The sequence below is a fragment of the Saccopteryx bilineata genome, chromosome 3, assembly GCF_036850765.1.
Source record: "Saccopteryx bilineata isolate mSacBil1 chromosome 3, mSacBil1_pri_phased_curated, whole genome shotgun sequence".
In the NCBI taxonomy this organism is placed as follows: domain Eukaryota; kingdom Metazoa; phylum Chordata; class Mammalia; order Chiroptera; family Emballonuridae; genus Saccopteryx; species Saccopteryx bilineata.
In genome coordinates this window covers 310,381,704-310,403,752 of record NC_089492.1, presented here as the reverse complement: position 1 = coordinate 310,403,752, position 22,049 = coordinate 310,381,704, and the positions used below count along the sequence as shown (strand labels likewise).

At 49.2% G+C, this 22,049-nt stretch overlaps 1 protein-coding gene across 2 annotated transcripts; it reads right to left on the bottom strand.

Annotated features, from left to right (window-relative positions):
* Nucleotides 1-4,098: 4,098 nt before the first annotated feature.
* NTN5 (netrin 5) lies at nucleotides 4,099-13,184 on the bottom strand. 2 transcript variants are annotated; one of them, XM_066271624.1, is made up of 7 exons: nucleotides 13,010-13,184; nucleotides 10,339-10,989; nucleotides 6,309-6,497; nucleotides 6,020-6,169; nucleotides 5,609-5,662; nucleotides 5,331-5,408; nucleotides 4,099-4,801 (listed from the first exon to the last, which is right to left on the bottom strand). In XM_066271624.1, exons 2-7 carry the CDS (start codon nucleotides 10,967-10,969, stop codon nucleotides 4,401-4,403), a joined length of 1,503 nt encoding a protein of 500 aa, XP_066127721.1. In that variant the 5' UTR covers nucleotides 10,970-10,989; nucleotides 13,010-13,184; the 3' UTR covers nucleotides 4,099-4,400. The 2 variants fall into 2 exon arrangements, with proteins under 2 accessions (XP_066127721.1, XP_066127722.1); XM_066271625.1 differs by lacking the exon at nucleotides 5,331-5,408.
* Nucleotides 13,185-22,049: the final 8,865 nt, after the last annotated feature.

Here is a 22,049-nt window from a genome sequence, read left to right as displayed (position 1 = left end):
TTCCTGATTGACTGAGGGTCTGACATACACCCTGTAAGCTAATTTTCTCTTCTCTGTCCTTGTTGTCAAAACACTATCTAGCTGGGTCCAAGATAGCCCAGCATTAAAAGCTATGTTTCCATCCTCTCTTGCAGCTAGGTGTGGTCATGTGACTCACTTCTGGCCAATGAGAACAGAGGAATTTTGTAGCTGCTCTTTGGAAAACATCCTTAGAAATCAGCTGTGTGGGGCTTTTAGCCTTTTTTTCTTTGCCTTCCTTCATTCTGCTGCAAGGATACAGACGTGATGGCTAGAACACTATCTGCCATCTTAAGACCACGAGGACAAGGACCATTCTAAAGATGGTGAAGAAGAAAGCTAGAAGGTTCTTGGTGGCTTGACTATCTCCAGACCTCGTCTATGCAAGAGAGAAATAAAAATAAGCACAGTTACTTGGTGCTTACTCTGCCTCCTAATAATACAGGTGTTTAAGGAAGCACTTCAGGTTCAGTCGGGCTGCAAGTTAGACCATCCATTGATCAGTTTTTCAACAAGTGTTTATTGAGTATATACTGTGTCATGCACCTTTCTAGATACCAGGGATACAGCCATGAATAAAACAAAATCCCTGCTCCCATGGAGTTCACATTCTAGTGGAAGAGATAGAGAAATGGTGAACAAAAAGACATATATTTAATATGTAACATGGTGATAAGTGCTAAAAATATAAAGCAGGACAAAGGAATGAGAATGATTGGCAGGGCTTCTATTTAGTTAAGGTGGTCAGGGTAGGTGTCTCCAATGGTGTGAAATTTGATCAGAGCCACAAGGTGGAGAATTCTAGTGCTCACCCCTATCTGACTGTGGTAGGCAGAATGTAGCCCCCAAAGATGTCCACACTCTAATTCTTGGAATTGGTGAATATGTTATCTTATGTGGCAAAAGGTACTTTGCAGAAGTGATGAAGATTAAAGATCTTGAGATGGGAAGATTATTCTGGACTATTTGGGTGGGTCTCATCTAATCACATAGGTCTTTAACAACTGAGAACCGTTCCCCCAACTGTGGTCAGAAAAACATGTGATTGAGTGTCGGCCTGGCGTGCAGAAGTCCCGGGTTCAATTCCCAGCCAGGGCACACAGGAGAGGCGCCCATCTGCTTCTCCACTCCTCCCCCTCTCCTTCCTCTCTGTCTCTCTCTTCTCTTCCCGCAGCCGAGGCTCCATTGGAGCAAAGATGACCCGGGCGCTGGGGATGGCTCCTTGGCCTCTGCCCCAGGCGCTGGAGTGGCTCTGGTTGCGACAGAGCGACGCCCCGGAGGGGCAGAGCATCGCCCCCTGGTGGGCAGAGCGTTGCCCCTGGTGGGCGTGCCGGGTGGATCCCAGTCGGGCGCATGCGGGAGTCTGCCTGACTGTCTCTCCCCGTTTCCAGCTTCGGAAAAATACAAAAAACAAAACAAAAAAAAAAAAAAAAAAAATGTGAGGACAAAGAAGAATCAAGAGAAATTTAAAGTGTGAAAGAGACTCAATGCACCATTGCTGACTTTGAAGATGGAAGAAGGGGCCACGAGCCAAGGAATGTGGGTAGCCTTTACTACCTGGAAATGGAAAGAAACAGCCTTGTTGACACCTTGATTTCAGCCTAGTAAAATCCATGTCAGTCAAGCTTTTGACCTATAGAAATGCAAGATAGTAAATTTGTGTTCTTTCAGTTGCTGAGTCCATGGTTCATGATAACTTGTTATGGCAGCAATAGAAAACATACACTGGTTCTCTCTTTCTGGGCACATAAAAGAATTCTACTTTCTCATATTCCTGCAATTGGATGGAATCATGTGAGCAATCCTGATCAATGAGCTGTTTGTGGCAGGGCCAGAGTCATTCCGGGGCCAAAACATTTATCTCTTGTGCAGGACCATTTGGTGCGCTCTCGCTCTCTCTCTCTCTCTCTCTCTCTCTCTCTCTCTCTCTCTCTCTCTCTCTCTCCCTATCACAGTAATCAAGGATGCCATGGGTTTCAGTGACAAGATGGCAGATGCCACTTGCTCTGGGTCCTTGAGTGACTGTGGACAATTGCACCTTGCTGACTTGCATGAGACATATTCATGAACAAGAAATCAACTTTTGGCCCTGGCTAGGTAGCTCAGATGGTTAGAGCATCATTCCAATCTGCCAAGATTGTGAGTTCAATCCCCAGTCAGGCATATACAAGAATCAGTCAATGAATGTATAAATAAGTGGAACAAAAAATTCCTATTTCTCTCTCTCTCTCTCCCTCTCTCCCCTTGAAATAAACTTTTGTTGTGTCAACCCAACAGAGCTAGCCTAATATGACTAATGGAGGGCTTCAGTGAAATATGGGAACTAGCTTATTGGTATACGAGGAACTGTGTCTCAGGAAGAGAGAACAGCAAGTGCAAAGGCCCTGGGGCAAATTGTGCTTGTTGTTTTATTTTTTTAAAGGAACAAGAAGGAGCCAGTATAGCTACAAAGGTGTGAATGAGAGGTGTGTAAGAGGTGAGCTCAATTATGTGTTGGGGTAGACCATGTGGGTCCTTGTAGGGCAGGGCAAAATTTTTGGATTTTATTCTGAAAGAGATATGAAGCCATTCAAAAGTTTTGAGCATACTAGTGGCATGATCTGACTTGGGTTTTAAAGCCATCATCCTGGTTTCTGTGTGAAGAAGGTGAACAGTAGTGGTAGCTTGGACTAAAGTGGTAGCAGTGGAGATGGTAAAAATGGTTGAATTATGAACATATTTACTAGGTAGTATAACAGGTTTTGCTGATAAACTGGACATGAGGTACACTGGGTAGCTCCATTGGTTAGAGCATGAGGATAGAGTGGTGGGGTGGGTGCCCAAATGAATTGGCTTCCAGACAGGATGAAAAGAACAAAGACAAGAAATACAGAGTTTTTTGGAACAGAGAACTGTTCTTAGAAATTCCCCAAAACTCCTAACTCCTGCTTCAGAGATTCCCCCAACATGATCCACCTGGAGACCAGAGGCAAGCTTCCCCAGTTATAGGATATTATTGGTAGCTTCGGGGTCAAACAGTCACTTCCCGCAGGCTATTTTCTGCCCTTTGTAGTCTCCTCAGTAGCATACCCACATTTATTTGCTGGAGGGCCCATTCTCTCTATAACATTATGGCCCATCCTGACTCCCCATTGGCTGAGAGGCCACTTTTCTCTCAAGGAAGGAACAGGGTTGTTCCCTAAGCTCAAATGGATCTTAAGTTATATCCCTTCTTCTGAGACTCTCTCAAAGTACTCTCTTAATGACTCTCCTGCAAAGGTCACCCAAATTGAAATTGTGTGGTTAATTTTAAGTGCAGGGGCAGAGCTCAAAGTGTCAAGAAGGTCCTAGGCCATGACAACTTTCCATTCCATAGAACTTACTGCTTCTAGCCTTTAAAACCTCATCCGTCCAGTGGTAGTCAACCTTTTTATACCTACCGCCCACTTTTGTATCTCTGTTAGTAGTAAAATTTTCTAACCGCCCACCGGTTCCACAGCAATGGTGATTGATAAAGTAGGGAAGTAACTTTATAAAATTTATAAAGCGGAGTTACAGCGAGTTAAAGCATATAATAATATGCTTTAACTTATTAACTTATTAATTACTTACCAAGTACTTTATGTTGGATTTTCACTAAGTTTGGCAGAATAAATCTTTATAAAACGACTTACCATATAGTTAAATCTATCCTTTTTATTTATACTTTGGTTGCTCCGTTACCGCCCACCATGAAAGCTGGAATGCCCACTAGTGGGTGGTAGGGACCAGGTTGACTACCACTGGTAGACTGTGCTTCAAGACCAGGTGAACCCCTCTCACAACCTTTGTTAGATATTCAAAGTCACTTTATTCCCTTCTCAGAGACTATCCTGAAGCCCTTCTGGAACTGAAAGTTCCTAAATCTGAAACTTTCTGGAAATCTGGCACTGCTATCCTGAAAAGTATTCCCGCCTTTCCCAGCCACTGTCCCACCCACTGGCTTTTACCCAATCATTTGGCAACACAATCTGTGATGTCATATCAGCTCTTTCATTGGATTGGCCGTTTTGTCCGGAAGCTATAGCCATACTTGGACTCCGCAGATTTACTCAAGGCCTTCTTCATTTGCTCCTCAGAAACCCTCCCAGCACAGATCAGGGGTCTGTGGCCCAAATTCATCAAGATTTAAGACTTTATTGAGGGGATTAGCCGCATAGGACTAAGGCCAAAGGTCCTGCTGGCAGTTGGCCGCCTTTGGTTAACAGGCCTGCCTGCGTGCAGGTTTGGGCGCAGGCTAGTGACGTCAGAGACTTCGCAGCATCTGATTAACTCGCTAAGGGACGTGCCGTCAGAGTAGAAGGCTCTGCTAGCGGTTCCTTACAAGTGCATTGCGGGGCTTTGGAGGCCGCGCAGCTCGGGCTCTACGGCTGGGGTCGGGGGCTCGGGTTTGCAGGCTGCAGTTGGCGACAGCCACCCGCTCGATCCTCCTGCTGCAGCCGCTGCAGAGCCTTGGCCCAGTGATACCTCCAGGGGAGTGCGATGCTGCGGCGGTCGAAGACCAGGCGTGTGGGGTCGGGGCTGCTCTCCGCGCTGCTCTCCGCGCTGCTCTCCGCGCTGCTCCCCGCGCTGCGCAGAAGCAGGTAGTCGGTGCCGGGCTGCAGGCGCAGGCAGCCGCAGGCCAGGTCGACGCCAGGCACCCAGACATCCTGGCTGCCGCGGCTCACCAGCTGCCCTGGCTGCTTGTACACGGTCTGCACGCGCAAGACCAGCCGCCGCCACGACGGGGATTCCACCTCAGACGCCAGCACCTGCGCGTGGAGAACTGAGCGGGGAAAGGATGTCAAGCCTGGGTCGTGGATAGCCTCCAGGGTCCCATGGGTCAGTCCTGATGGGGAGGGGCCCGGGACCCGAGGGTGGGCTTCCCGGATGACATCAGGAAGGGTGATTTCCTGGGAATGGCGCTGAGGCTCAGACATGGGACCTTGAAGGGAGGCAGAGGGGGTCTGAAGCAGACAAGACAAGGCAAGGGCCTGTTCCCCTTTCTCCTTGCATCACCACGAGGCCACCTCCCTCTCAGGCCGTGTCAGGCTGAAGATACTGAGAAATTCGGCAAGGCCAAGAACATAGGGAAAGAGGAGACACAGAAGGGTAAAGAACACCCCCCCCCCTTTCACTTCCCTTGCCCCCTTTTGTTTTCTGTCACATTAGCGCCTATATCAGGAAGGGCTCTTTAGAGGCTAACACCCCTTCCTGTTTAAGATGAAAAAATGAAGGTCAGAGAAGGGGTTGGCATGGAGTCAGTCATCTGGGCACCCAGGCAGCTTCTGCCCCTTTTTCTCCCCACCACTCACCATAGTCCTGTTGGCAATATTTCTGAAGGTTCATCTGTACCCTGGTGACCGTGTTGCAGTAGCTCTGACACCAAAAGGCTGGGGAGGGTCAGGCTGTCTGCAGTGGGCTCCTGAGGCCTGGACCACAGCGTTCTGCTGCCGCCCATCCCCGCATTCAGTCTTCATGGACAGCTGGGATACCCGAACCAGTGGGCCATCCCTGTATCCCCACCGTGGGCCCAATCAGCCCATCCCCAGTCCCTCTTGCTGGCAGGGATCTCCACACGAGCCTGTCTTACCAGAGCTGTAATCACCAGAGGTCGTAGGAAGGGTGGTTGTTGCCTTTGGGATGACTAAGAAACCAAAGGAGAAATTTAACCTTACTTCCTGCCCCCAATCCCAAGGAATCCAGACATCTGTCTATTCCCTTAAAGCTCAAAAGGGCAAACATGCTTTGCTTTTCTCCCCCAGGACCTGAGTCCTGATGCCCAGCCCCTTCTTCCTTCAGATCCAGGAATCTGCACCCCCAGCCCCTCCTCCCTGAGACCGAGAAAACTGGAATTTCAGTCCCCACTTCCCTAAGAACGCCAAGTCCAGCCTCCAGCCTCTAGCCCCCATCCAAAGGACCCAGCCCGCATCATACTTGTCCACTGGAGATCTGGGATGTCTCCTTCGAACCCCTTTTAGGACTGTGGCCCTTCAAGACTCACGCTGGCAGAGCATGCTGGGGGAGGTGCTGTGCTGGTAGCCAGGACCACAGCGGTTGCATGTCAGGCCGGTGACCCCTAACTTGCAGGAGCATTGCCCGCTGGTCTGGTTGCAGGTATCACCTGTTGCCCCAAAAGGGTTGCACTGGCAGGCTGTGTGAAGAGAGAATCTGGAATGCGGAGTGTCTGGGCCCCAAATGCTCCTTCTCAGTTCTGCATCTGCTTCTCCCTCTGACCCAGGTGTCTGATCCTGCCTCTTTTCTGCCTAGGCTGGACTTCAGACCACACTTACCCCTGCAGGCCTTGTGGCTGGTGATAGGCTGGCTAGGGTCTCTCCAGAACCGTGGCTGGCAGTAGTGGCAGTACCGCCCAGCTGTGTGGTGGCGGCATCGCTCACAAACACCCCCACTCTTGCCCCCCGACAACCTGAACAGCTCGGAGTTGAACCGGCAGCGTCGGGCATGCTGGTTGCAGAAACAAGCTAGGAGCAAGATGGAGCCCATCAGACCCAGGCTTTCTATTTCCTGTCTCCAGCTTTTTTCTCGCTGCCCTCAGGAAATAAGAGTGCGGGTACAACGTAAAAGAAACTGCCTAGGGGTACTTGGGTGAGCCTGGGCCTCAGAACCTCTTTATTCTCATCTTTAAAATGGGGGCACTGCACTGGAGCCAGGTTAGCCCAAGGGGACTGATGAACCTTGGCTGTGTGAACCCAGGGAGCTTAAAGAACCCTGCGTGTTTGTGTCCCACTGTGTTCCTGGAGCATGTGACTTCTCCTTTTTCTAGCTCAGCTTCCTTTGCTGTAAAATTAGATTTATAATATCTGCTTCGTGAAGTTTAAATGAAATCTAATTGATGTAAAGTGCTTAGCACAGGCCTGACACTGGGTAGAGACCTACCCATTTAGAGCTTCCCCGTGCCAGGTGCCCTGTACTGAGTGCCTGACCTGTTACATCCTCACATCAGCTCTGTGAGGCTGGTGCTGTCATCTCCATTTTACAGATATGAACACTGAGAAGGCACAGAGAAATGACACCTGTCCAACATCACGCAGCTAAGGGGTGACGGTCTGAGGCAGGATTGGAACCCAGAGTCTGAGCTCCTAGCAGCCAGACTCCAGTGCTTCTCAAACAGCACATGGGGTTCTGTGAGGATGGTCTGCATTATCCTGGGAACACTAACCTGGCTTTCTATGGCAGTGGCTCTCAAATCTTACTTCTCAGAATCACTGGGGAAATATTGAGAAAGAACAACACAGAGATTCCAGGACCTGCCCCTAGGATTTATACCTGGCCCAAAAATCTGTATTTCTAGCAAGCATCCCAGAGTGAGATGCTAATACAAGGGGTTCATGGACCACTCCTTGGAGAGATGGGGGGAGGTTAGATCCCGAGAGGTTTGAGAGGCCTGGACTGGCAGATGCTGAGGACCCAGAGGAGTAGTGGGAAGGATGAGGGAGCTGTGTGTTCTTGGGAAAATGACTCTGCCTTTCTGAGCCTTAGTTTCCTCCTTGTTCAGTGGGGCTCTCAACTAAAGGTGGCAATGCTATTCAGATTATCAGTGGGTAATTTGTGGCCTGTGGATTCTTTCTAACCTGAGGGTGATCATGTCACCTCACTTTCCTCTGGAAAATTCATATGGGAAAGGGGTTCAGGCCACCGTTTCTGTAAAGCCTGCAGCTTCACCCCAGGAATTAGTCTCACCTTGTCCACCTTGACCCTTCGCCATCACAACACTGTCAGTTCCCTACTCAGGGCAGTGCCCAGCTCAACCTGGGGGGATGTGGTGATTCTCAGAGGCACAGCCTCGCCTGCTCCTAGGCCCAGGAGGAGCCCTGCTGCACCCCCGGGCTACATGAGTCTTTCCTGAGGTGGTCTCAGAAGTGACTGATGGGAATGGACCAACTAAACAGAGGCCCTGAGGTGGCAGGGGCGGAGGCTAAAGGAGGACCCCAGTTAGGATAAAAATAGAGTTGGGAGCCCAGGACAATGGATGGTCTGTAAGTTAGTTATTGCAGGAAGAAATGGGGGGAAAGGGGCAGAGAACGTGGGAGGTGGAGACAGAGGGAAGCCCAGGGGATTCGAGTGAGTGTGTGTGTCTTTGTGTATTTATTTGTCTGTGTCCATGTGTATCTGTTGGTGGAACGAGTTACCTCCCACGGCCTGGTGACAAATGCACTCAGACCCTCCAGGAAGGGCTGCAGGCTGGAGGCGGGAGAAGCAGGAGGGCTGTCCCTGAGGAGGGGCTTCTGGAGGGGTAGGGAAGGGCCTAGACCAGTGGTTCTCAAAGTGTGCACCAGGGTGCACTGGTGCACCCTATGGTATTCCAGAGAAATATGTGCCTATTGGGGACCAAAAAACCAACAGGGTTTTTGGAGTTTAGATTTTTGGGGGACAGAGGTGTGGGGAATTGGCTGTAAGCTGACAGTCTGCCCAACCCCCCACTTCACTTGCCTGACTAGGTTGCAAAAGGCTGCTAAGCTGTGGTGCTGGATTGTTTACACTACCCTCCATGTTCCCTGGAAAGACTGGAGGCAAGTTTCTTCTAACCTTTGTTTAGTGTAAAGTTAAGATGGTATGTATGGTGGGGGTTTTCTGCACTCAATACAATTAAGAGTAAAAAGAGAGGAATTCCTCAATGTATTGACCAGGAAATGAGAATTTGCCTTTCAAATATATGCCCAAACATGGAAGAAATCACTAGGACACATCAGGCTCATGTTTCTCATAAACACAAGAATGAAAAACTTAACACATTCACGCTGGACCTGCCAAATTTACTACATCTTACTAAAGATGTGTCTATATATATAAAAAGATAACTTTTTATCGTTTTTATTTTTTAACCCCTCTTTTTTTACAAATTCTAAAAAGCATAACTTAAAAAATGTAACATAAGAATGTTTTTTAATGTCAGAATAAATTTAATTTTGTCGTATTTATTTCATCTAATTACCATAAAAGCATGCTTGGACTTTATATTTTTTTATTTATTCATTTTTAGAGAGGAGAGAGACAGAGAGAGAGAAGGGGGGAGGGGCTGGAAGCATCAACTCCCATATGTGCCTTGACCAGGCAAGCCCAGGGTTTCGAACCAGCGACCTCAGCATTTTCAGGTCGATGCTTTATCCACTGTGCCACCACAGGTCAGGCTTTTAAAAAAATATTTGACTTAATTATTATAACATATTTCTCAGAAATTTGTATATAGTGCGCCTACAATTATTTGTAGGATTTTAAATGCACCCCACCTTCAATAAGTTTGAGAACCACTGGAGACTTGCTCCGGACGGGGAGAGGAGAAGGCGTTGGTTGGGGCCAGGGGAGTGCCAGCTAGTCCAGCTGGATGGTGGGCTGTACAACAGCTTGTCTCCCTGGGTCCAGTCCCAGTGCTGCTCCTCGCTAGCAGGGAGATTTAGGGCAAGTGACGCGGCCCCTCGGGCCTTGCCTTCCTCGTGTGGGGAATGGTCACTGACAGAGCCTTGGGAAGCTCTTCCTGGCACCAGGTGTCACATTGGGCTTTATTCTAAGGACTTCATGGACGTTCGCTCATGGAATTGTCACTGCTGTCTGTGAAGAAAGTGCTGTTACTACCCTCAGGTGACAGGTGAGGAAACGGAGGCAGAGAGAGGTTAGGTCACTCTCCTGGGATCACCCCGCGGTAGACAGAGGAGCTGGAACCTGAGCCCAGGCAGTCTGACTCCTGTCTGCTGCCCTAGAACACCTCGTGTGACAGTGTGCCTGACAGGAGCTTGGCAGGGACAACCCAAGACCCCCGAGCTCCGCTTCTGGCCCTGCCACTTACTGGCTGTGTGTCCTTGCGCAAGGGACTGCCCAACTCTAGCCTCTGTGTCCTCATCTGTAAGGTGGGCCTGAGGATAGTACTGCCGCCCCGGCACACCGCCGGTGATCGATGCGGAATGATTTAATAAATATCCTTCCGCTGTGTGGTCAGAAGTGAGCCGGTAAGGTCCTGCTGCCCTGTTCCGGGTAAGCGCTCAGTAGATATTATGGGATCACCCACAGGAAGCCAGGCCCAGGACCGGGTATTCAGAAAATGTTATTCATGTCATCGTCATGGTGATCGAGTGTAGGGGAGAGACAGGAGCAGATAGGCAGCAGGAAGTCTGGGGCAGCAAAGGTGTGGGGCAGGCAGGTGTGAGGCTGTGGGGGGAGGTGAAGAGGAGACCAGGCCAGAGAACGGTGCAGGGAGCAGCTCTGGGGTGGGGGTGGGGAGGGCATCCTGCCTCTTAGGGGCAAAGGGACCAGCTGCTGGACAGGGTTGGGTGGTGGGTGAGGGCAGGGAGTGAGGGGCCCAGGACTCACCTAGGCAAGGGTAGGGGTGCCAGGGTGTGGCAGGCCTCCAGGGCTGGTCTCGGTGGGATGGGCGGCAGATCTCGCACCCAGGGCCGGTGGTGTGGTGGCGGCAGCGGCAGCGGGGGGGCCGGTCGTGGGCAGCACAGAGAGCGGCGTGGCCGTGACACTGGCAGCGTCCTCTCACTCTAGCTGTTGCCAGCCCTGCTTGGCCCCCGAACTCCACTAGGAGGTGACTGGCCACCATACTAGCGTCAGAGCCTGGTGGGGCACGGAAGGTCACCTTTGCAGGTCCCTCCAAGGATCCAGGCCAGGTGGGTCTATGCCACAGCGATCTCCAGGGACCTCCGGGGAACCAGGAGGCCGACAGGACCAGGGCTGAGGGTCCTGGAGTGCAGAAGTGCAGGCTGACAGACGACAGGAGAAAGGAGCCACCCAGGGCCAGGGTCACACTACCATTGCAGGTAGCCTTGGGGCTGACCTTGGCCCCTGTGGAGACGGTGCAGGTCTGGGGACAGGAGGTCACCATACTAGCCAACTGGGTCACTGGTGGGAGGCAGAAGCGGGGATGGCCCCATCGATTGTAGCATGGGTCTGAGGTGGCCTGGCTCAGGAGGAGCAAGAGGGCAAAGGTCACAGGCATGGTCCCAGCAGGGCAAACACCTGGGGAAGACAGGAGTGGCCAGGCTGAGGGCCTCAGGCTGTCCTCAAGTGTCAGCCTCCACCAGGCTTCTCCAGGGCCCCTGAGGACCCCAGCATTCCATTCCCACCCCCAGCCCTGCCTAAGCCCCCCCGCCCCTCCCCACTGCTTCTAAGCGAGGAAAATAGTTCCATCTGGGGAGAATTACTGTTTACACAACTGAAAGGGGAAAGAACGCAAGCAAAATTGAGAATTTTGCCTGAACTAATCCATAGCTTAACACCCCAGAGCGATCTGTCAGTGTCGAGGGGCAGGGGCCCTGGGGAGAGGGTGAGGGGGCAGGTGGTGAACCCAAGGGAGGGCACCCGGGTGATGGGGTCATGGTGGGGCATGGGGGGCGGATTTAGAAATGGATGAAGCTCAGAGACAAAGGAATAGAGAAAGCGCAGAGGCACAGCCAGCTCAGCCAGACGGCCAGAAGGAGAGGAGAGGCAAGCCTAAGGGTAGGGCTAAGCGCAGAGAAAGAGCCATGAGGGGAGTAGACACCAGGGGCAGCCGGAGGCCCAGACAGACAGGCCAGGCATCCAGAATCCACAGGGAGCAGGGGGATCAGCCCAGAGAGCCTAGGGGCCAGGACACAGACAGGCTGTCTGGCAGGCTCAAAGGCATCTGGGATCAAGAGAACAGACAGCCCAGCAGGCCAGGGCCTAGCCGGTGAGAAGGGGAGGAGGGAAGGGAAGGGGCAGGGGTGCCGGCAGCGATCAGACACAGGAGGCTAGGCCCGGGCCCACAATCAGAGCCCAGGCCCATTCCCACGTGGTACCCTAACCTTGTTCTCCACACCCCGGGCACGGAGGGGATTATCACCAAACCTCCAGGCCTCCCAGCCACCCACCCCCAGCCTCCACTGCCCTTAACCCTTTCCCCTCCAGTGCACAACCCAGAGAACTGTGCTAAAGAAGAGGACTGGGGTGCACAGGGCTGGAAGCCTGGGTCGCTGTGGGGCTGGGAAGTGGGCACAGAGGCCCTGCGGGGTAGGGAAGGCAGATACTAGGTGCCCCTTAGGACTCCAGGTGGGAGGGCCCTATGTTTGGATTTCTGAGGGCTCTCTGATAATCTCAGCCCCCCAGTCTGCCATCCTAGGCCTCAGGGTCCAGCGATCTGAGTCCCCATATTCTCTACTGATCCTAAGGTCCCCAGAACAGATGGGGGAACAGATGTTGGGGTAGCAGGTGTTGACGGAGGAGAAAGAAGGATAGGGCAAGGCCAGAGAGTCCCAGAGGGCCAGAAGTCCAGAATGGCAGAGCTAGGAAGGACTTGGTGCTGAAATGCTCCCCACTTTTCCCTTCTAGGGCTGGCAGCCCCTAATGAGGAATTCACTCAGGTCTAGGGCCCTCAGAGCCTTTCTGGGCCCTACTGCCCAATCTCCTGACTCTGAATCTGGTCCCAGGCTGGGAGCCTGTGAAGCATCTGGGGGTGCAGGCGGGGTACATCCCCCCACAGCCTGATTTCACAGCCTCCACTGTTACCAGTGTCCCCACTGTTGTTGCTATGTGCAGAGACTGCCTCCCCCTGCCCCTATAATGGGCATCATCCTCTGCCCCTTCAGAGGAGCCTGGCGCCATTTTGCACTCTGGCTGTGGGCATTTGCCGGGAGTCCCTCAGCACCAGCCGTCTTAAGTACCTAGCTCCATATCCCTCCCACCTCTCCCCTCTTGTCTGAGTGGTTCAGGTGGTACCACTTTCTGGCTCTTAACACCTTGGGTAACTGTACTGTGAGTCCCCCAGTGCTTCTAAGGGACCCAGAAGTCACCCCTGCCCACTGGGGAACCCAGATGTCCAGTCCCCAGCCCCTACCCCTTCTGGGACTTGGAGCCCACCCCCAACCCGTTTAAGGAACAGAGTCTAGTTATTCTCCCACCAGACCCATAGTCAGGGACCCATGCCTGGGCAATCAGTGTAGGGGTCCCTCTGGGACTCAGGCTCCTTTTCCCCAGCCTTTTTAACAAGCACCGCGCCCTTCACCCCCAACGCTGGCCAAACCTGCACCCAAGAAGAGATCGTCCTCTGTAGTCAGTTCCTCAAGTGTCTTCCGCCCGCAGGAGCTTGGCGGCCAGGGTGGGCTCTCAGGAGTGAGTGCTGAGTGGCTGTTCTCAGGCCCAGACTAGTGGGGGTTCTGGGCGGCAGCTCAGAGCAGAGCCCGCAGAATCCAACACCACCCCCGTCCCCCCTACCCCCACCCCAGTCCCCTCGCCAACAGCGGCCACGCTCTCCCAGCGGGACCCCTGCCAGCCACACCACCCCAGCCTGCCTGGGACCTGAGAGCTGTTGCCTGAGGGCCTGAGGCTGGACAGCCCCGAGCAGGCTGGTTGAGGAGGAGGCTCAAGACAGGTAGGGCAAGATGGGACAGCGCGGGATGCGCTCCCGGGTCTGGGGTGCCCCCTGCATTCTCACTCACCCCCTGGAGCTGCGAGCGGGGCTCAGCCCCGCCACTTGGTGGCTGGGGGTCAGGGCCGTTCACACTGGGGTGAAACGTTGGCCTCTGGCTGCGTCACCCTGAGTCAGCCCCTCCTCCCCTCTGGAACCTTCTGTCAGCTGTGGGTTAAATAGGCGTTAAGGTCAGTTGCTTTCAAACCCTAAAGTTCGGTGCTCTTGGGAGGCTCAGCCAGCCACTAGGAAACCCAAGACTTGAGCTGCCTCCGGAGAGAGCGGGGACGGAGGTGAGGGGAGACCGCCCACGGCCTCGGTGGGCTCCCGGCTGAAAACCAGCACCCTGCGGGGCACAGAGCTCACGGCCCGCGTCCCCCACGGCCGGCTTCCTGCGAGCGCTCAGAATTCCAGTCGGGAAGTGTTCATGCAAATGTTGCTTTCAGCTCTGTTACTGAATGGCTTTGACTAGGAAAAGAACGTTTCCCGTCCCTTCCCGCTGAGAAAAGCAACGCCCTGGGAAGGTCAACACAGGCATTCGCTGCTGCGGTCTCCGGGGCCTCCCGCACTGACTGCGGCACAGCGAGGGGCAGGCATTCGGGGCCCCCTGCCGAGCCTGCCCTGGGGGCGGAGGGCTGCCCGTGCTTCTGGTTCCGGTAGCCCTCACGCGCGCCTCGGCGGGCCAGGGAGGGGGACACGCGCGTGCAGGAGCCGGGGCAGGGATCTTGGATTTGCAAGTAAGCTGTAAGGAGGAGTTAGTTAGCTGTAAGAGAAAGGGCTTGGGGGCAGAGACACCCCCAAATCAGACCTGAGGGCGGCGGTGTGAGTGGCGGGGTAATGCGGTGCAGTATTTATTGCACCCATTCATTCAACAGCTAGCTCCTCCCTGCGTGACAGACACGGTTGAGCCCACGTGGGCGCGCACACAACCCCTCCCTTGTCAGGCCCACACTCTAAAACAAAGAGAGATCACTACTGAAAAGTAATGAGCAATTTCGTTCTAGAGCACGGTTGAAGGTGACAAGTACTTTGGAGCAGAAGCCAGTAGGGAAGTGGATGCGGGCTGCTGGGGTCCGGAGGGGACATTTGGGCTGTGAGCTGCAGGAGGCGAGGTCAGGCCTCGCGGGCAGCGGGGCAGAACGACCCACGCAGAGGGGGCGGCGGGGCAAAGGCTGTTTTGCTGCCAGGGAAAACTCGGGGAGAAAGTTCAGGTCTCATTTTCTTTTCATCCCCACCCTGCGGACAAGAGGTTTCTTAAACTACTGTTACCTGGAGGGGAGCTGTTCCTCTCTTTCGTTCTTAATAGCCTGAGCTGCCCAAGGCTATTAGCACCTTCTATGGTGCCTGGGGGTGGGGTTGGGGGGTGGGAAAAGCAGCCAGAGGGAAAGGACCCCCCCCAGGTTGGAAAGGAGACTTTGGGTGTGTGTGGGGGTTCCTCAAGTATTGGGCGCCTTCACCCTCTCAGGCCCCAGAGAGGAGGGAGGACCTCCCAGGTCACAGCGCTGCTGTGGGCTCAGCAGTGAGACCCCACCCAGAAATAACAGAGGCCACGTGATGCAGGGCTGGTGAAACCCTACATGTAACCCAAGGGAGATTGTGTTCAGCCTCAGGACATACTCGAAAAATCCAGAACAGTAATTGAGAGCACAGATTCTTAAAGCATGTGACCTGCGTTCAAATCCACTTCTTTCCTAGCTGTGTGACTCAAAGCAAGTTTCTTAACCTCTCTGTGCCTTAGTTTCCTCATCTGTTAAATGGGTATAAAAGTGGACCTTCCTCAGGGGTAATCATGAGAACTAAATGAGTGAAGGCAGGCTTACAGTCTTGTATCTGAAACTCCATGGACCAGACTTTTTTTTTTTTTAGGTGAGCGTGTTATGTTATATCTGGACAGTGAGGAAACAAACGTTTTGCCACACAATTAAGTAGCCAAATTAAAGTCTTTATTTTAAAGCTGGTGACCACACGGGAACTATAGTTACCAAATCATGCAGCCCTGTACAAACTCAGGGGTTTGCTTTTAAAGGCAAAAAAGAAGTGTGTGTGTGTGTGGGGGGGGTGAGCACCTAGCCAAAGCAGTTTTACAGAAGTGAAACAGGCTTTCAGTGATCGTTGGAACACTCTAGGGCAGGGGTCTCAAACTCGTGGCCCACGGGCCGCATGCGGCCTGCCGAACCATTTTGTGCGGCCTGCAGACTAATCCACGAAGTAAAAAATATTTTGCATAAAATTAAGTAAGCCTAGGGGCCTACTTGTATTTTTCATTTCTCTAGCATCCTAGCTAGATATTAGCTTAGTTAACAGCAGTTGTGATGCGAACTACAGTTTCTGGTCGTTTTGTGACACTGAGTAAACTGCATGTACGATTGCGCTTGTTGTACTGATTTTTTTTTGTTTTCAACTGCAGTGAGAAAAGTGTTGTGTAACAGTTGCCTTTTGTAGACCTAGTGTGGCTGCTGAACGGCTGTGATCTTGCTCTGCGGCCCACATGCTGAGTTGAGTTTGAGACCCCTGCTCTAGGGAGAGAGTGCTCAGTGAAGCATTTTACAAAAAGCAAAAGAATGTATGTGCTCGGTTCTCTTGGCCTTTTACAGAGGTTGTTAAAGCAGCGTCCTGAGGGCTTTCCCGGGATCCCGAGACATCAGGGAACATTAATGGCCTGTACAGAACTAACATTATGGCTTTACACAACTCTTTTTATTTACTCATCTGCAAATCTTGCAAAACTTGTTCTATGGTCAGGGATATGGTATTTCTACATTTCATTCCATACTTGTTTTACTTAATTTTTAATCAAATCCTTGATTCAGTATCATCACTATTATCTTGGATAATTGTATATTGCCCTCTGATGGTCATTAATTTAATAGAGTTTACCCTTTCTTGAACAAACCTTGTTATAAAATTGATCAAACATGGTCCTAATATTAAACAAGACAATACTAAAGTAAGAGGACCAATTGCCGCAGACAATAGGTTAGTTAGCCAGGGTGACTAATTAAACTTTCTGAAACCAGTTTTCCAACTGTTTAAATTCTTTTCTTCTTTTTTCTATGATTTTCCTGACTACAGATAGACTTTCCTTAATTATTTTAGAATTATTAGCATAGAAGCAACAAGTTTCTCCTAAGCCACCTTGTTGAAGGAAAAATAAGTCTAAGCCTTTTCTATTTTGTAAAACTATTTCCTTTGTACAAATAAACTTGAGGCATAACATATACTAGAATATACAATAGAGGCTTATTCTGTTCTCAGTCTAAACCTGTTCTTTTCCTTCGTACAAACTGCCTACAATCTGCACAAACCTTCTGCAACTTACATAAATCCTCAGCTTTCATGAACTTTCTTATCCAGTCAGAAATAACTAGCTTTCATAACAACTTACTTTCTCCCTTTTTTTCAAAACTATCTCTATACCTGATAACTTTCATTATTAAAACTATACAATTCCTTTCTAATTAATCAGAACTCTTAATTTTTAAAAACTTCAAACTTTAGTGACATCCAAGCTAGCAACAAGCAATTCTCCTTCAAAATATACTTTCTTTTGGAGGTGTCCTCCCTCTAAGTAGCCTATCGGACACATGACTAATATTTACAGGTTACTCTATAGGGGTAGCTATGAGTATACATATATTTTTCATTCACCTTGTAGCTTCTCTCCCAGCAAAGGGACCTACACCCCCCTGCTGCATGACTCACAGCAGCACACGCATCAAACCTTAAGATGACTCATTCTGGCCTTTCCCTGACCCTAGCCTCCCCCTTTTCCAAAGTTCAATCATAAGGAGTCCTATGACAAGGTTCCTCAGGCTTCTGTCATATAAAGACCAGCCAGCTTCTGGTTTATGGCTGGAGCAGGGTATGTCGTTCTTCTCAGGGTCAACTTACAGGGGTTGGTGGGATCTGTCTGTACTATCTACTGGGGGTCTCTAAGGGAGTTTAGGGAGAAAGGGTGTTGCCCTGCCAAATACAACTTTATGTGGGTGAATCCTGCCTAATAGAGGGTGCATTTAGCTTTCAGTAGAACTAGGGGGGTGTAAGTCGGTCCGGTTTTTACCCTTTTCTAAAATGAATTTAGTCAGGACTTCTTTCAGAGTTCGGTTCACTCTTTTGACTTGTCTCAAACTCTGAGACCTGTAAGCACAATGTAATTTCTAATTAATACTGAGTGCCTTTCCTACTAGCTGTGAGATCTTAGACACAAATGCAGGCCCATTATTAGATCTAATATTAATGGGCAAGCTAAATCTGGGAATAATTTTATACAGCAATTTCTTAACTGTTACTGTGGTCTCATTTCTAGTAGGAAAAGCTTCTACCTATTCTAAAAAGGTGTCAATAAAAACTAATGGGTACTTATATCCCTGTGCTGGTGGCTTTACTTCAATAAAATTTATCTCCTAATATTTTCCTGGGAAAGCTCCTCCTTCCCTATTTCTTTTTACAATTTCCCTACTTTGCTTAGCATTTACTTGAGTACAGACTAAACACTTGGACACTATGCTTTCTATAATAGATTCTAAGCCTGGAAAATAATAATTTTTCTTAATTCTATTAGCTTAGTTTGGCCTAGGTGAGTGGCTTGATGTAGCTGGCTGACAATTTCTCTGCCTAGGGCTACAGGTAAGAAAAGTCTCTTATCTGGCAGTTCTAACTATCTTCCCTTAATTTTAGTTTTTTGTTTGTTTGTTTGTTTGTTTTACAGAGACAGAGAGAGAGTCAGAGAGAGGGATAGACAGGGACAGACAGACAGGAATAGAGAGATGAGAAGCATCAATCATTAGTTTTTTGTTGCACATTGCAACACCTTAATTGTTAATTGATTGCCTTCTCATACATGCCTTGACTGCGGGCCTTCAGCAGACCGAGTAACCCCTTGCTCAGGCCAGCGACCTTGGTTCAAGCTGGTGAGCTTTTGCTCAAACCAGATGAGCCCACGCTCAAGCTGGCGACCTTGGGGTCTCGAACCTGGGTCTTCCGCATCCCAGTCCAACACTATCCACTGCGCCACCACCCAGTGAGGTCTTCCCTTCATTTTAGACATTCCTTTCTTGTCAGCAAAATCTTCTTCTAGTTGGTTATAAAAAGGAGCCTCTGGCAACAAGCGTTTCTGGTAAAGTCACTAAAGTTTCTAAAGGCCCTACTGGTTTTAGGGCTACTTCTTTGGCTTCTTGATCAGCTGCCCGATTTCCTCTTGCCTCTAATGAGTTTCCTTTCTGGTGTCCTGGGCAATGAATAAGGGCTACAGTCTCTGGTAACCAAATGGCTTCTAGTAAGGCTAAAATTTCTTCTTTGTTTTAAATGTCCTTACCAGCAGATGTCAGAAATCCTCTGTCTTTGTAGATTGCTGCGTGAACATGAGCAGTAGCAAAAGCATACCTACTGTCACTATAAATGTTGACCTTCTTTCCTTTGGCCCACCTTAACACCTGGGTGAGAGCGTTAAGTTCTGCCCGCTGAGCCAAGGTCCCGTGGGGCAAGGGTTGGGCCTAGATGACCTTATCAAGAGTCACTACAGCCTGACCAGGCAGTGGCGCAGTGAATAGAGCATTGGACTGGGATGAGGAAGACCCAGGTTCAAGACCCTGAGTTCACCAGCAAGGGGTTACTCTGTCTGCTGAAGGCCCGCGGTCAAGGCACATATGAGAAAGCAATCAATGAACAACTAAGGTGTTGCAATGCGCAATGAAAAACTAATGATTGATGCTTCTCATCTCTTCATCCCTGTCTATTCCTCTCTCTGAATCTCTCTCTCTGTCTCTGTAAAAAAAAAAAAAAAAAAAAAAAAAAAAAAAAGTCACTACAGCTGCTCCCGCATTATTTTTGGTCAGTTCTTGAATAATTATTCATTTAGGCAGAAAGCTGGCTAGAAGAGGTAATCCCCCCAATGAGAGTAGGATGGCTAGGATGCTTGTGGTGATTAGGGGTATTTTATTTCATATGTGGGAGAGGGATAATGTTGTTGTTGCTGAGGCTGCCATAAATAGCACAAATGTTGTGGTTGTGATTGAGATATATAGGAGAAGGTTTAGTAGTGTCATAGTTGGATTAAAGGTTAAGATTGAGGTTATTCATCCCATGTGGGCGATTGAGGAGTATGCTAGAATTTTGCGTAGTTGTGTTTGGTTGAGTCCTCTTCAGCTCCCGATTGCAATAGATAGTATGGATATGAATAGAATTAGATCTAGGTTAATAACGGGGTTAATTACATAAAGGACTGATAATGCTGCGAGTTTTTGTCATGTGAGTAAGATTAGGCCTGATGAGAGGGAGATGCCTTGTGTAACTTCTGGGACTCAGAAGTGAAAGGGGACTGGGCCTATTTTTATGGCTAGGCCAAAGTTATAATAATTATAATTGATGCTGTTGGGTTTATTACTTTTGTGAATGTTCATTGGCCTGAGTATAATAAGTTAATAATGGCCAGTATAAGGAGTATTGAGGCAGTAGCTTGTGTTAGGAAGTATTTAGTGGCAGCTTCTATTGATCGAGGACTATATTATTTTATTAATATGGGGATAATAGCCAGTATGTTCATTTCGAAGCCTATTCAAATTATTAGTCAGTGGGAGCTTATTATTACAATTGTTGTGCCTAATGCAACTGTTAATACAATTATGGTAAAGATAAGGGGATTTATTAGTACGGGAAGGATATAAACCAACGTTTTTGGGGTATGGGCTGATAGCTTATTTAGCTGACCTTACTTAGAATTTGGTGTACTGTGGTAGCACGAAGATTTTTGAAGTCTTAGGGGTAGGTTCAAGTCCTATAGTTCTAGACATAGAAATAAGGGGATTTGCACCACTATTATTTACTCTATCAAAGTAACTCTTTTATCAGACATATTTCTTATGTTTGCGGCAGGATGCCGGCTATGAGGACAGGCATGGCAACATGTCATATGCAGAGGGCCAGTGTTAAAGGTAGGAAATTTTTTCATAGTAGATGTATCAGTTGGTCGTATCAGAATCGGGGATATGATTCGCGTACTCATAGAAATGCGATGGTTAGGAGTAGGGTTTTAAGGGTGAAGTTGATTGTATAAAGTTCTGGTATTAGGGGTTGTGGTATGCCCCTAGAAAGAGGGTTGTGGTAAGAATGTTTATTATGATGATGTTGGCATACTCTGCTAGGAAAAATAGTGCAAATGGGCCGCTTGCGTATTCAACGATGAAGCCAGATACCAGTTCTGATTCTCCCTCTGTTAAATCGAAGGGTGCACGATTGGTCTCAGCTAGGGTTGAAATGAATCATATTATGGGTAGGGGCCATGCGGAGATGATTAGTCATAGATATTCTTATTCTTGGGTTGTAATTAGGGTGGATAATGTAAAGTAGCCATTCATTAGCAGGACAGATAGGAGAATAAAGGCCAGGGTTACTTCATAAGAGATGGTTTGTGCTACGGCTCGTAATGCCCCAATTAGTGCATATTTTGAATTTGAAGTCCATCCTGATCATATACGGCCAAGCTAGACATGGCTAGTATAAACAGGATTCCTAGGTTTATGTTAATAAGGGGGTGGGGCATGGGTAGAGGGATTCACATGGTTAGAGCTAGTGTTAGGGCTAGAATAGGGGCAATAATGAATATTGAGACGGATGATGTAAGAGGTCGGAAGGGTTCTTTAATGATTAACTTTACTGCATCTGCGATTGGTTGCAGTAGGCCATAGGGGCCAACAATAGGGCTTTTGCATAGTTGTATATATCCTAACACTTAGCACTGTAGTAGGGTTAAGAATGCTACAGCTAGCAAAATGAGTACAATTATTAGCAGAAGATTAATTAAGGACATCTTTGTTAGAGGGAAGAGTTAAACCTCTGACAATAAAGGTTTAAGTTTTATGCATTTACCGGACTCTGCCACTCTAACAAACCCTGGTCTAGGATTGCTTGTTTATGCGCTGTCAGATTGATCTCATAGTATCTGTTAGCTTGGGGGCGCGTGATGAAGTGGGCCCCGCCTCTCTTGTCCTTTTGTACTAGGGGAAGCATGGAATAGATAGAAACCGACCTGGATTACTCTGGTCTGAACTCAGATCATGTAGGACTATTAATCGTTGAACAAATGAACCCTAAGTAGCAGCTGCACCACTAGGATGTCCTGATCCAACATCGAAGTCATAAACCCTATTGTCGATATGGACTCTTGAATAGCATTGCACTGTTATCCCTATGGTAACTTGGTTCGTTGATCAGTTTTTTTGATCAATAAATAATAATCTTATTTTGACTGTGGGTCTAAATATTAATCACTTGGAAGTTGGTCTTTATTCTGAGGTCACCCCAACCTAAATTGCTAATCCAAGTAGAGTTATGTTAAGTCTTTTGGATTAATATTAGTTCTTTTTAGATTAGTTAATTAAAGCTCCATAGGGTCTTCTCGTCTTATTATACTATCCCCGCCTCTTCATGGGAAGGTCAATTTCACTGATGGGGGCAAGAGACAGTTGAACCCTCGTGTGGCCATTCATACAAGTCCCTATTTAGAGAACAAGTGATTATGCTACCTTTGCACGGTCAGGATGTCGCGGCCATTGTCACTGGGCAGGCAGTGCCTCTAATACTGGTGAGGCTAGAGGTGATGTTTTGGTAAACAGGCGGGGTTTGTATTTGCCGAGTTCTTCTTGCTCCTTTCAATCTTTCC

Coding starts and splice junctions, on each gene's coding strand:
- NTN5 (XM_066271624.1), bottom strand. CDS start 10,969: ATGCCTGTGACCTTTGCCCTCTTGCTCCTCCTGAGCCAGGCCACCTCA. Junction 6,170..6,308: donor CAGCCACAAGGCCTGCAGGG/GTAAGTGTGGTC, acceptor CTCTTCACACAG/CCTGCCAGTGCAACCCTTTT. Junction 4,802..5,330: donor ATATTGCCAACAGGACTATG/GTGAGTGGTGGG, acceptor TTCCCCGCTCAG/TTCTCCACGCGCAGGTGCTG.